This window comes from Quercus robur, chromosome 8 (genome assembly GCF_932294415.1).
Source record: "Quercus robur chromosome 8, dhQueRobu3.1, whole genome shotgun sequence".
NCBI lineage: Eukaryota > Viridiplantae > Streptophyta > Magnoliopsida > Fagales > Fagaceae > Quercus > Quercus robur.
Window position 1 is genome coordinate 38,823,474 of NC_065541.1, and position 15,331 is coordinate 38,838,804.

Consider the following 15,331-nt stretch of genomic DNA (forward strand, 5'->3'; position numbering starts at 1 on the left):
TTTGGTTGTGTTGTTGTTGGCCCCTAGTGGCATTTTAACATGTATTAGGAAAGTTTTTCATGTGGTCATGCATTGTTTCACATATATGCATAGTATGTACACTCTAAGTGTTTAATAAAATGCCTAGATGGTATTTTTTCATTCTTTTGGACTCCAATGGGTACAAATTTTTGGGGATTACCATGATTATGCATGTTTATCCTGTTTTGATAATTGTTTGTGTGTGTTTCACACACTTTGCCGCATGAGTGCTTGTTCATGCATTGCTCATGCATCTTTGATGCACACACTTTAACACTTGACATGTTTTGCATTCACTCATGCTAGTTTAGTCTCTTGAGATTTTTTAGCACCTATAACATGTTCTTGTGTCAATGTATTGCTTGTCTATTTCCATTTTAGGACATTTTTTTCTTATTTTTTCTTGTTTATAGACTAACTTGTATCTAATCAAGGTTGTTACCATGTTTGTGAATGGTTTGTGTGTTTGTTCATTTTTGTAGATGTCTCCTCGTAATTCAATTGCAAAGAAATTAGCACAGCATCCTTGTTACTCCCCTGATTCATTCAGAAACCAAGATGCTAATAGTGCTTACATCAATCACTACAAGAATGCTACAATCATCATGGAAAGGAGTGTGGACATTGAATCCTTGGAGAACACATTCATTCTGGAAGTGTTCAAGGAGAGGATATGGACCAAATTCCTGAATCCCTCGAGTGATGTGTATGAGTGCATCATCAAGGAATTATTTGCAAATTCATTTGTGGAAGATGACCACATCAGTTGCTGGGTCAGGGGGAAAGAATTCACTGTCTCTAGAGAGTCAATCCAAGAGCTTTTAGAGATCCGACCAATGACTCCGGATACCTCTCTACAGTATGATAAGAGGAAAGATAAGCTTAAGCCTCTTGTGCAAGTTCTTGGAGGTCAGCTCAAGAAGACGGCCTTGCACACTGTCAGTTTCTCTCCTAAGATTAGGGCTTTGGCTTATATCATGATCTTCAACCTTTATCTGATGAATAATTTGACTACTTTGTTGAGGTCGAGGACCATTTTCCTCCATGATCTCTTTACTCATAAAGAAATTGATATTTGTGCTCACATCTACCACCTTTTTGTCAAATGCGTTTGGAAAAGGAGGACAAGGATGACTCCACCATTTCCAAGCCTTGTCATGTCACTAATATCAAAGGCAAGGGTGAAGATTCCAAGTGGACTCCCGGTCATGCCAAGGTCAGAGGCAATAAGTGACCACACTATGAACCGAAGTAAAGCTCACATTTCTAGTCTAAAATCGGTGTAGCACAAATTCCAAGAGTTGAAGCTACAAATGAAGGTGGCAACACCGAAGATGAGATTGATTGGTTCACTCATGGATTGGGGGATACTCCATAGCCATCTTCTCAAGCACAAGCCAGAGCACCCAACCGCCTTGATTTGATACTTGGAAGGGTAGAACAAATGCATGCCACATTGAATGCAAACATTGGCTACTCCACGAGACATTTTACATACCTTTAAGGCCAAATCACTGCCCTATCTTCTTATATTCAAGACTTGGAAAAATCAGATTCAGAGTCCAATGCTTTTTAGGATCTTTGGCCATCCTAGTCAAAAAGGGGGATTAGATTAGCTTGAGGGGGAGTACAGCCTAAGGAGGAGTAGTAAAACCATTGGTTTATTTAGGGCTGTTGACGGGTCGGGTCAGATCGGGTTTAGATCTGACCCGCACCCGAACCCGAACTGATAGAATTGGGTGACTGGAAAACGGACCGGTGGCCGACTGAATATTCGGGTCAAACTTGGTGGCATGGGTCATCGGTTGAACGGATTGGATCCGTCGGGTGATTTTGGGTCTCAAGCACAACAAGATACAAATCAAAACCCAAAACAAATAGCTTAGAAAAATAAAACCAGAACAAAGAAATCAAAACCCAAAACCTAGAACAAAGAAATCAAAACCCAAAACCCAGAAAAAAGAAATCAAAACCCAAACAATAACAAAGAAATCAAAATCCAAATAACACAAACCCAGTCGAAAACAACAGATCCATGAGATTAAAACGAAAAAGAGGGAGATAAGACTAAACCCACACCACCACCACCACCACCAATCCTTCCCCACCATCACCACTTTTTTTAAGAAAAAAACAATCATTTTTTTTACTAACTTATAGACTACAAAGATTAGAGGAGATTTAAATTAGATTAAAGGAAGGATTCATCGAGATATGGAGTTTCAAGTTGACTTTTGAGTTAGCGACGGTGGCCGTTGGCCCAACTCGGCGACAGCAACGGTATGGAGGTGAGGGTTAGGGGCGGAAATAGAACCCAACTTGGCGACAGGAGACAGCGGCAGTAAGAAGGTTGGGGATAAGGATTTGAGAGAGATCATTGAGTGAGAGATCAGAGAGAGAGAGAGCTTTTCTGAAGCTAACAAGTTTGAGGTGTGTTTTTTGTTTTTGGGAAAGGTGTTGAGGGCTGACTGTTGAGGCGTGTTCACTGAAGGTAACCTTGGTATAAGTTCTTTTTAAAATTATGGGCCGTCGGGTCGGTTTAAACTGGTTAGAATTCAAGAGACCCAAAACCAACCCGTAAAACCAAATTTTACACTTATCAGACCTGCACTCGACTCGTCTAAGGCTTCAAATCCACCCGTGGGTCTTCGGGTCGGGCGGTTGGATCAGGTCAAATGGGTTGATGGACAGCCTTAGGTTTATTTTTGGTGGCTTATTTTGGTTATAGTTTATGTTTTTATTTACCGTGCTTTGTTTAAAACTTTTAGTACTTTAGTTTAAAAAGTAGTTTTTCTTGAGTACTTTGTGCACCTTGTTTTTATAAGCTATTTCTTGATACTTTTAGTTATCTATTGCTTCTTGCTTTGGTTTCTTTAATGCATCACGTGGTTTGTTGGACATGCAATTAATTTTTGCATTGCTCTTAATTGCATTCCTTGTCCGGATGATCAGTTACTTGTTAAATGTTCATTGTGGTCATTTCTTAATGACTGTTTCTATATGATCAAGCTACGCTATATGTTCTCATATCTTGTGTTTATCTTGATCGCATTTTACTTGTTCTCTATACATGCCATGTGTTCTACTTGTCTCGAACTTAATGTAGTTTATTTGTTATGTGTAAGTGTTTCGGGATATAGGTGTATATGGTTCAAGTGCTTCATAGCTTTTAGATTTAGGTGTGAGTGAGTTTTGCCTCTGTTCCCATACTCACGTTTAAGTCTAGAGTTTATTTAGGGGTTTTGTAACAGAATAGCCAAAGGGGGAGATTGTAAAGTTGTGATTTCCAACTAGCCTTTGTTGGCTTTAATTCCATGCCAAATTGTGAATGTAATTTCTTCATTCATTTCCTTGTATTTACGTGGGTTTAATTGTAAGGGATGAGTGTGAGAGATTGGTGAAGAATCAAGCTTCAAAGAAGAATTAGTACAATTTGCAACTAGCTCAGGAGAAAGTGACCCGTGAAAGGCCACGTGTGAAGCACATGACTAGAAGTTGAAGAGTCATGCCAGGCTGTCAAATTCATGAGTACTTCATGAGAAGGGGCATCTCGCGAGGTACCCGCAAAACTCTCTGTTTGGTAAAAAGAAAAAGTGCTTTACCAAATTCTTTACCCACACTATAAATACCCTCATTACCCACGAAATATAAGGAGTGCTTTTCAAAAATAAATAATAAGAGCTAATTAATACTTAACATAAAAGCCTTAGCTTTTGATTTAACTCCAAGTTAACTAGCTGTTCTAAGCCTTTACTAAACCCCACGCAATATGTTCCAAGCATCCCAAATGCATATAGAACATCCATACAATACACATGCCATTTATCTAGCATACATAATTCGAACTTAACCCAATTATCCTACTTCAAGAATAAATTATCTAATGTTCCATCATTTACAGATTACTGTAAATTTGTTCCTTGCAAGTCAACCCTCTTCTAAATTTCATTTGGCCTACTAAGAGGAGTCCAATTATCTTGAAATTTCATTTAGAATACGGATTCAAAACGTGTCTAGGTGTAATTCCTGGCTCAAAAATCCTCAAAAAAGGAGTCCAAATTGAACCAAAACTGAAAAGTGAGCCTAGCACCCAAGAGGGCCTGTCGGCACTTCTGTAGTGCCAATTGGCCTAAATGTGTGGCTTGGCCCAGGAACCTCCTGATTGAGATAAAACTTATCTTTTTGGATTTTTAGAGATAAGGACGCTTTCCAATTCATACCTGATCTCTTTCAGCTTATTTTTTAAGCATCCCAACCTTTATAAATAGAGGAAGAAGATCATATTTTGGGGCTGCTCTTTTTTTGACATTTCTGCTTCCCTTATGTTAAAGTTGTTCTAGAAGCCTTGGTTTTAAGAACTTCCTTTTCGTAAGTAAAGTATTTTATACCTCAAAGAAGTGAAAATTTCTTTGAGTTCTAGAAGACCAAACTTTATTTAGGAGGGATAAGTCACCTTCCCATTCGGTAACCTAGCCCCCGAACTTAGGATTTTGTTTAGTAGATTAGTGTTTTGTCTTTAGTTTTGGTAGATTGTAACTAGGATCAAAGTTTTATAACTTTTGCATAGATTGTAACTAGGACCAAAACCTTGTAAGGTTATTCTATGAACTTGCACCTTTTTTATCAATTAATGACATTTGAGGTATTTTGGATATGCAATTGTATTTACTTTTTTTTTTTTTTTTTTGTATAAAATATAAGTGGTGACTTCACATAGTTACCCAAAAAGAAAGGTGCCAAAAGAACCCAATCTCTTTTTTGAGAGCACCCTTACAGTCTCTCACACACGTATATTGCTTTGTACTTAGTATATGATCATAATACAATTAGCCATTTACTCACACACGTATATTGCTTTGTACTTAGTATATGATCATAATACAATTAGCCATTTACTCACTTATACATATATGTAGTCAATTGTGCATATCAACTAAAGCTTAGCTTTTAGGTTTAATCTAATCTATGATCACTAGTTCCCTTGCTTATATATATGTGTGTATATGTATAAGTAACAATCTTAGTGTAATAATTCATTCTAGTTAAGATTTAACCCTCCATTACTAACCATTATGGTCTTTTAGTTTAATTTAATGTCCTAATTGATGTGGGGCACCACAAAAGGATTTCATTTACCCCTTTTCACGTTGTGTGAGAGAGAATCCCTAGAAGAGAAAGGGTAAGGAAACGGGTGAAGATTTTATCATATGAAATGATAGACTTATTAATGTTTGGTTGGTGATTTAATGTGGTAGCTTGGGTATATGTGAGTTTGGTTAATTGTTATTGGGCTTACACTAGGGGTAACAAAATCAACTCAAACCCATTTACCCACCAACTAAAATAAGACTCAAACCCACTCAATTATTAATTGGGTCAAATGGGTATTGACCCAGTTAAACCCAATAAACATAAGTATTAATTGGGTTTTAAATAGGAATGTAATTAGACTTAAGTATGAACAAAGTATCATTTACCCAAATTACTTAACTCTTAAATACCTCTTAAATCACTAAGAAGATCAAAATACCATTGAAACTGCTAAATGACTAAAATACACTCAAAATAACAAAATATACCCTTAAACATAATATATGACAAATACTCCTAAAATCTCGAAAATGACCAAAAATATCCAAAAACCAATAAACAAACCAAAATACCCCAAAATATCTAAAATGAGCCAAAATAGCAACAAAAAATGACGAAATTACCCTTATATTTTATAAAATTGCCAAAAATACCCTAAAACCTCTAAAAAAACTAAAATACCTCCAAAATATCTAAAAATAGTCGCTAACTCGTACGATGCATGGGATAGTTAAATTTAAAATCACATATGTTTAAAAAAAAAAAAAAAAAAAACCGAAAAACCGTAATGGTGGGTAGTGGCTACTTTCGTTTTATTATTTATCATAAAAAAAATTTGATAGGATATGAGCAAATAAATTATAGTAGAATTTGAATAGTTTCTCATAGGTATTGTATATGTATCAACAAAGTAGGATGCATATTTTAAATAAATAAATAAGGCAAAACTTTGCCTTCTAACTCTCACATGCACCAACGCTACACCACCATCATATGTATAGAAGTTATTACACGCCATTGTTTAGTTTCTTACCAATGTGAATTGCCACTTTTAAATGAATAATGCACATCCTCACTCGATATTATTCTACTAATCAATTTGAGATTCCAAAATCAAGTAGGAAACATCTAAACCATTCCCATATGGACTATACTTTTTTTTTTTTAAATTCTTTTTTAAATACCTATGGACTATATCACAACATTAATATAAAATTGATTATTGATGACAGGAAATTTGTGGTTTTGATGGTCAAGAATAAGCTCTTCTTCTTATTATTGATGACAATTTTTTTTATAGAGTGGTTTTTCCAAGATTAAATGAGGGTTCAATATATAACATAGTAGTACAAATTACACCAACGTTAGAGAAAATTTGATTGATGAAATTGTTAATTATTAAATCAAAATTACAATTAAATCTAATGTTTTAATTGTAAAAAAAAAAAAATTACAATTAAAATTTTCACATGTAGATTTTTCATACTAATAAACTCACTCACAAGTCACAAGTCACAACAATAGCAATATTATAAAGTAGTGATCATAGAGTGTTAGAGCATGAAAGATGGCAACATGTCCTTACCTCTGCATTTACTTTGAGCAACTCCATGGATACATCGTTACAAAGTGGTCTCATGAAGTCCCGTACCCTCTTTACAAAATCTTCAATTTGCTGTGCGTGTTTTCTTTGTGAAAATTTGAGTGAGTATGAAGGGTTTTGACCTTGGTAGGGGTTTATAGTTGTTGAAATTTTTGTTATAGAATTTTAGTTAAAGTAGAATTTTCAAGCTCTTGAAACATATATCTAATAGAGTTTTACTTAAACTAAACTATTGTAACACTTGATAAGATAATTACAACTTGAAGAGAAATAATAAATATATAAGATATAAAACCTAAAATAAAAAGAAAAATAAATAATGGTGACTTAGAAAATTGTGAGAGCTCCAGAGGCTTCGATTATATATATATATATATATATATATAGATGAGCCAAAATACCCAAAAAAACTTTAAAATGACCAAAATACCCCTTAAACTTCTAAAATAACCAAAATACATCCCAAATCTCCAAAATGACCAAAAATACCCTAAAATATTTAAAATGACTAAAATACCCAAAAATCTCTAAAACGAACAAAATACCCTCGAAAAATATAAAATGACCAAAAATACCCCCGAAACTTCTAAAATGGCCGAACTACCCCGAAAATATCAAAAACGATGAAAATACCCTTGAAACCTTTAAAATTATCAAAATATCCCTAAACCTATAAAATGATCAAAACACCCCTAAATCTTTAAGATAATTATAATACACTCATAACCTATACAATGACTAAAAACCCCAAAGTCTCCAAAATGAACATAATAACCAAAAACCTCTAAAACGACCAAAAATACTCCCAAACCTCCAAAACAACCAAAAATACCCTCAAAATATCTAAAACGACCAAATACCCTCGAAACCTTTAAAGTGCCCAAAATATCCTCAAACTTCTAAAATGACCAAAATACTCCTAAACCACTAAGATGACTAAAACACACCTGAAATCTTTACCTAGAATGACCAAAAAAATACCCCAAAAAAACTAGAATGACCAAAAAAAAAAAAAAAGTTATACCTACAAACTGACCAAAACACCCCCCGAAACTTCTAAAATGAACAAAATAAACTTGAAAAAATCTAAAATGACCAAAACACACTAGAAACCACTAAAATGAGGAAACACACACCACACACACAAACACAAACCTTCTCCAAATGACCAATATGCCCATGAAACTTAAAAATGACCTAGATACTCTCAAAACCTCAAAAATGACCAGTAAGTTGTATTTTTCGTCATTTTATAGATTTTAGGAAAAAGTTTGGTCATTTTTGAGGTTTTAGGGGATTTTTGGTCATTTTAGAGATTTTAAGGTATTTCGGACATTTTAGAGGTTTTGTGGGGTTTTTTTTTTTTTGGGGGGGGGGGGGGGGGATCATTTTGAGGTTTTTGGGCTATTTTGGTCATTTTAGAGTTTCATGGGTATTTTTTGTTAGTTTGAAGTTTGGGAGAAGGGGGGTACTTTGGTCATTTTAGAGGTTTCAAGGGTTTTCTGTCATTTTAGAGGTTTCATGGGTATTCTTTTTTTTTTTTTTTTTTTTTTTTGTTTTTTTTGTTTGAGGTTTTAGAGGGTACTTCAGTAATTTGGAGATTTCAAGATATTTTTTTCATTATAGAAGTTTTGTGAGTATTTTTTGTCATTTTAAGGTTTTCGGGGGGTACTTTGGTCATTTTAGAGATTTCAGTGTTTTCTTTTTTATTGTCTTTCTAAAGGTTTCAAAGTTACTATCATCATTTTCAAGGTTTTAGACTATTTCAATCATTTCTTAGGTTTTAGGGGTATTTCTAAGTTTCAGAGGTATTTTTGTCCTTTTGGGGGTTTTAGGGGGTATTTCAGTCATTTTTAGGGGTATTTTGGTCAATTGGGGGTTCTGTGGGTATTTTGGCCTTTTTCAAGTTTTAAGTTGTATTTTGATTGTTTTTGAGGTTTATGAGTATTTTGGTTATTTTTGAGTTTTTTGGGGTATTTTGGTCATTTTACAAGTTTTAGCTATATTTTTGTTAGGGGTAATTACAGTCCCCTCCCTTGAGGTTTAATAGAATTACACTCCACCCCAAACTTGAAGGGGGAAAAAAAATGCTTCATTCCCTTGAGATTTAAAGAAATTAACACTCCCATCCTTTTTGTTTATATTAGTAAATATTCTAAATTTCTATAAGAATCTCTTTACAAAAGTTTAATCATGATTAGTAAAAAAATAACTAATAAATTTAAAATAAATATGCAAAATATTTCAAGCACCAAAATTACTTTCTACAACAAATCTCTCCATAACCCGTTGAAAAATGAGAAAAAAAAATATTAAACAAAATTCATACTTAATATTTTAAAATACACTTTAATTAAAAGTTTTAAACAATAAATTTTAATTCTGAAATGGAGGATAATTTTTGAAACAAGCCTTTAATAAAAGGGCAGGTTAGTATATAACATTTTTAATATTAATCTAACAAAGTTTGGTTAATCGAATTTTAAGGGAGAGAAAGTGTTTTTTTCTTTTTAATTTTGGAGGAGAGTGTAATTACCCATTTTTGTATATATTCATTGAATATTGGGTATAATTTGGTGGGTTGGTTTTAACCTATTATAATTGGGTTGAGTCAAGTTTGGGTTATAATTAATTGGTTAAATGAGTTTTATGTGCCCAACTCACTTATGCCCAACCCAAACCTATCCATTTGACTAACCTAGCTTACACTGGTTTGTTGCTTGTATGGCCAATTCAATTGGGGTTTTGGATTGGTTTTGAATCCAAGGGTCAATTGACTTGAAAATATATATTTTTTCTTAAGAGACTTTATTATTTGAGAAAGTCTATGGATACAAAGAATTTGACAAAAAATTTCACATCTAGCTGATGTAGCAAAATATTAGTTGTAAGTAAAAAAATAATATCAGTGATGGATTTAGATAAAAACTTGTAAAACCTTGCCAATTCAACTATTATAAAAAAAAAAAAAAAATTATATTTGAATTTGAAAAATGCTTTCTATTATCTAGACACAATTTACAATTTTACTGAAAATTGTACACTTGAAATGTATCGCCAACACAAAACAAAAAGAGAGACCCGTTACGACTATAACAGATCAGCATTGAGGGTCTCAACTACTTTCACATGAAATTAAGTGAAAGAGATTTTTTTTTTTTTTGGGGTTAAGTGTAAGAGATTCAAATATTAATTCGACTTGTTTTATTTTAATCGTCATTTTTCCTTTCAATGTAGCCTTTGTCAAGCAAAGATGTTGAACTTGAGCGTTAATCCTTTTTTTATTGGGCTTGTCTTGTCTCTTTCTTTAGAAAATTTTGTCTCTTTTTTTTTTTTTTTTTTTTTTTTTAATAATTTTATTTACTGTAATTAGGCTGTATTTATTGCGAAAAAAACCCATTCTTTACTTTATTAAAATGTAATGTCACAAAAGATAACAGAACAGGATAATAATATTGAGTTTTACTGGCAATCTTTATAAAATTAAATTCACATGGTATATATCTGTCCATTCACAATTATGCATTATTTTTATTTGCCAAAGTGTGGATATTTTCATTTGCAAGGTTGACAAAGCTGAGCGAGATTTCTAAACTTATTTCAGTGCTAGTAACTAGAGAGAAATTGTATACTCAACTATGCAAGATAATTCCGAAAAATAATATATTAAAAAGAACCAACCAAAAGAGGACACTGATACATATAAACTTCATTAAAATAAAAAAATACTAAGGTAATTATTACCTTCATAAGTCATGTACTCCATTTCAAACAATGACATGAATAATTTAGATTTTGAAATTTGAATTACAAAGTCTAAAAAAAAAAAAAAAAATTGTTTTTAGTCAATATTTTATGATGAGGCGTAAAAGGTTGGCTTGCTTTATCAAACGGGCGCAACATATTCTTGACGCAAATGCACATAAAAATTTGGATGCTGAAGCTATTAGTAATGCGATGTCCTATCTGAGCTTCAAGTGATTTATTAAGGTTGCGAAATTCTTGGTTCAAAAGCAAATTGGAGTGTCAGAAATTGGTCTCAAATTCATTTCATTTGACCATGAATTCAAAACGATATTGTTGACTGTTCGTACTGTACCGCACCTGCAAGTACTTAATGGTTAGTAATCATTTCTTTTTGTCTTTTTTTTTTTTTATACAAAACGTGATTCTTGCATTTAGTTTTCCCAAATGCATTAAGTAATGTTTTCCTATATATGTCAGGGCTAGAAAGAATAGGAGCTTATTTTGACTTTTTTTTTTTGGAAGAATTAAAGCTTATTTTAACTTGTACTTCATAACAGTGGCTGTTTTAGATTTTTTTTTTTTTTTTTAAATGTCCTTTGAGAGGTATAAATTACACAATTTAATAAAAAGAAAATTTCTCATATTGACAACAATAACAATAAAAAAAATGGAAATATATAAAGTTTACAATTGTCTTTTACATAGTTTTCTTATCAAATATTTATCTTTAATTTTAGCAAAAGAATAAACAATAAACTATAAGTTCATTTGAAATATTAATAAAATTATTAATTATTATTGTTTAGTTGTTTCATTAATTTGTTAGTCTTTTATAAACTATAATTTGTTATATTATCGTTTCATTAATTATAAAATTATTAATTATTGTTTAGACTAACATAATTTAATTTGTTTATTTTTTATAATATATTGGTTAATTAAATTATTAATTATTATTTATTAGTTGTTTCCCCAAATTAAAATTTTATTGTTTATTTTTTTACTCACCAATATTAACTAATAACAATCTGTTTTAAAATTTTTTGTGAAATATTGTGAAAATATTATGGTAACATTTATCGATTGTGATTTTTTATTCTTTTTATTATTTTTCCTTTCTTTCCTTGCATCCTTAAGTTTCTTTTTTTATTTTATTTTTCTTGTTTTTTCTCCTCCACACACATATCCCCATCCCCACTCTTCTCATCTTGTTTTTATTTTTCTAGAACTCTTCCTCCACACAACGTGTCCTCTCTGCTTTTATTTTTCTTTCTTCATCTCTAGCTCTCTCTTTCTCATTCTCTTTCTCTCATACTCTCACCTTGTCACACACACCATACTGGCGAAGAACAAAGCCAGAAGTTAAAGCTATGATGTTGAAAATGGCAGTGGCAGAACTTAAAGCTTGCTTCGCCCAAGAGAAGTGTGAACAGGAAATGCTACAGTGTTCTCTACTTGTAGAGAAGCAGTGTAGGAATTCTAAAAAAAAGGGAGATGGAGAAGCTGTTGGAGTGGGTTTTTGAAGTGTTTTATCTCTAAAATTGGCTTTAAAGAAGCCATTGGAGATTCTCTAAGCTTAGGTTGTAATCGCTTATATTGGGTTTTGGTTTATTATTATTATTATTATTATTTCGAGAATCCGTCAGTTTGCTACTGCTTTACTTTGTTTTATTCTTTAGATTGAGTTTGTAATTTGTTGTTTAGGATTGATGTTAGGCTTTTTTTTCCTAATGGGCTTGCTTTATTACAATTTTTTTTTTTTTTTTTAAGATTTTAGTTCAAAAATTTTTTTTGGGCTTTTTTTTTTTTCTTGAAAGTAGAACAAATAATTATTTATTTGAGAGTGTTCCTAATTTTGGTTGAGGGTGTTCTTAATTTTTTTTTAAGGGTAAACAAATAAAAAAATTTAATTATTATATATAATTTTTTTTTTAGGTCAGGATGATCCTAGGAACATTCTGGACTGAACGTGACACTGCCACTGCTTCGTAGTAATGACTACTTTGAGAATTCATGAAGAAGACAATTATTTATAATGCACATGTCGAATGAAGCATGTAACACATTGTGAATAGTACTTATTAAACCCATGACCGCACTTTCGTCGCAACATCAGTTTAGTCCCCCTTGCCGTACATGAAAATGTGGGAAATTGATTTAATAATATTATCAACTTCCATTTGACACTATTTCGAATCAATATGTTTGACTGACTCTGGCTATGTTATAATCTGCATGTGCTTGTTTGTAAATTTTCCATCGGTGATGGTTTTGTTTTGTCTTTGTATTGACGTCGATGAGGGACCACCAACAGGAATACTGGATGGAACTTGCTTGGACATGAACTGATGTTTGAGGTAACGTAGCTTTGCCAAAACTTGATCTCAACCTCACTTACCAGTCACAAATTTATGGTACTATAGAAATTAGGCTTATGCTGCTGCATGTAACACGTTCTAAGGAGTACGGACTTCCTATTCACCCATTACTTTATCAAAAGCCCTTTTCGTTGCAACTTCAGATTGGCCCCTAGTAATCGTTGTATAAATAATGTACATTTTCCAACTCAAAATTTTTGTATAAATGTGCTACTTAGTGCAAGGGAATTACTTGACCTCAATTTTTATTCTGAGAGAGACAGAGATGGTGAGAGCTCCCTTCTATGATAAAAATGGACTAAAGAAAGGTGCATGGAGTGTAGAAGAAGATAATAAATTAAGAGCTTATATCCAGAGATTTGGCCATTGGAACTGGCGGGAACTTCCCAAATTTGCAGGTATTTAAGAAACTATTATATTTTGAAGCTGATAGGAATCAATCCAAGCACATTTGTATTTTTTTCTATATAAGAAAAAGAGAGAAAACACTGTATTTTGTATCATTAGTGGTCATCATGTTTACTGTCTCATGAAATGTTTAACAAATTAAGGCTGTCTAATTACTCAGCTTCTCTCAAATTAATAAAAATGAACATAGTGTTTAAGCACTTCTAGTTTTAATTTTATGACAAAGAAAACTATTCTGTGAACATTTTCCTTGACTTTTATTGTTCATTTTTATGCATGATTCAACTTTATCAACTATCATTGTCTTCCATTTTCTGTAATACTTTTCCTTCCTGAGAAAATCCAAATATATAAATATAAATATATATATATATATATATATATACATAAATTAAAGGGAATCTTGTGGTATTGTACTTCATGCTAATCAACCTTTTTGGTTATACATTGGTTTACAGGTTTATCGAGGTGTGGGAAGAGTTGCAGACTGCGATGGATGAACTACCTCCGGCCAGGTGTAAAACGAGGAAACTACACCGAAGAAGAAGAGCGTATGATCATCAAATTGCATGAAGAACTAGGCAATAAGTACGAACTTAAAACTTTCAAATTCTTCAACAAGAATTTGGGAAGACTTTGTAGATGAACATAAGTTTATATACAAAATCTCCCCATCTTTCCATGTGCTTTTGCTTGTTTGCATGTTTTCATACTTGATAACAAATATTTATGAGCTAACCTACTTCACGCATGCCAGTCATTTTGAAGAATTTAGCATAAACATGTAGGCATGGCGAAACACATAAGCATCTTATGTTTGCATTAAATTTTTCTGTAAGTAACAAAGATATGTGACCATAATTGGTCAGCTTTTCTTTGAAATGTTTCAAAATTAATTCATCAATGAACTTATATATAAACCCTTGTATTTGAGTTAGATTTAATGTATATACTGGTGTTCCAGTTTTGCTAATAGGTGTTGTACTTGATCTTTGCACTCTATTCACTTGATGCAATTCAATCTTCTCATTCATCCAAAAAAAAAAAAAAAAACCCTCCATATAAACTCCATGTATTTTTCTTTGTAGATGGTCTATGATTGCGGCAAGCTTGACAGGAAGAACAGATAATGATATAAAAAACCATTGGCACGCTCACCTGAAGAAGTGCACCAAGAATAATCCTACAATATCCAAGATGAAAACCTTGTCCAATGAAGCTTACCAGTATGATGCTGATATAGCTAGGAAAACGGAAATTGACAATTTTGTAAGCAGTTCTCCTTCTTACCAAGTTATGGAGAGCTCCCAATTATCCTTAGAAACGTCTTCCAATGAATTCCCCTCCTTGAGTTTTGATAATGCTCCTTTATTCGGCATAAATTGGATTGCAGAAGATAATCTCACTACATTGGAAACACTTCAACAATCGTTTAGTGACTTTTGGACTGAGCCCTTTATAATGGACAATACCTACATCCAGAATAAGTATCCAGTATCCTTGGCAAAGGGAGGATTTTGTACATCTCAACCATGCTACAATGAAGGCATAGATTCCATCTTCATGGCCATGCAAGAAGCAAAGAACTACCAGGGAATTAATGAAGATCCATATTTGCTGAACTAGTGTGTTGGCACATTTTCATATTTAACTGAATAAATGAAATATTTATCGGTGTGCGTTTCAAAACCGATTAAAAGCTAACTTTTTTCTTAAGTTATCTATTATTTGTGAGTTTCGCGTTATTTTTTGTTTTGAAAATAAACTAACTTTTACTTTTTTCTCTCATATTTATCGAATAAATAAGCTACCAAAAATAAGCAAAGAAAAGTTATGAGAAAATGAGAATTTTCATGAGGTATCATGTCAAGAAAATTGGTTCCTACATTAACAAAGAGTGAATTTACATTAAGTTATAATTGATGATGTTATTAGCTTAAGTACATGACCCATGAAATAGGCACAATCCACACAAGGGGAGGTGAAACATTGGAGTTTCCAATCCAATTCCATTTTCCTTTGTAATTTCAAATTAATTTTTTTGTATTTCTATTGACAAGATATTATAATTGTATTGTCTCAA

The 15,331-nt window shown here is 32.4% G+C and overlaps 1 protein-coding gene across 2 annotated transcripts; it reads left to right on the plus strand.

Annotated features, from left to right (window-relative positions):
* The first annotated feature begins 12,239 nt into the window (after nucleotides 1-12,239).
* LOC126695443 (transcription factor WER-like) lies at nucleotides 12,240-14,952 on the plus strand. Of its 2 annotated transcripts, XM_050392201.1 has the most exons (4): nucleotides 12,241-12,819; nucleotides 13,104-13,238; nucleotides 13,707-13,836; nucleotides 14,337-14,952. In XM_050392201.1, exons 2-4 carry the CDS (start codon nucleotides 13,106-13,108, stop codon nucleotides 14,872-14,874), a joined length of 801 nt encoding a protein of 266 aa, XP_050248158.1. In that variant the 5' UTR covers nucleotides 12,241-12,819; nucleotides 13,104-13,105; the 3' UTR covers nucleotides 14,875-14,952. The 2 variants fall into 2 exon arrangements, with proteins under 2 accessions (XP_050248156.1, XP_050248158.1); XM_050392199.1 differs by having other exon boundaries at nucleotides 12,240-13,238.
* The last annotated feature ends 379 nt before the right edge of the window (nucleotides 14,953-15,331 follow it).

What these genes read in the sequence shown, in the direction of transcription:
- LOC126695443 (XM_050392199.1), top strand. Translation starts at nt 13,046, where the DNA reads ATGTGCTACTTAGTGCAAGGGAATTACTTGACCTCAATTTTTATTCTG. An exon ending in GGAACTTCCCAAATTTGCAG is followed by an intron (nt 13,239 to 13,706) that starts GTATTTAAGAAA and finishes ATTGGTTTACAG; the next exon opens with GTTTATCGAGGTGTGGGAAG. An exon ending in CATGAAGAACTAGGCAATAA is followed by an intron (nt 13,837 to 14,336) that starts GTACGAACTTAA and finishes TTTTCTTTGTAG; the next exon opens with ATGGTCTATGATTGCGGCAA.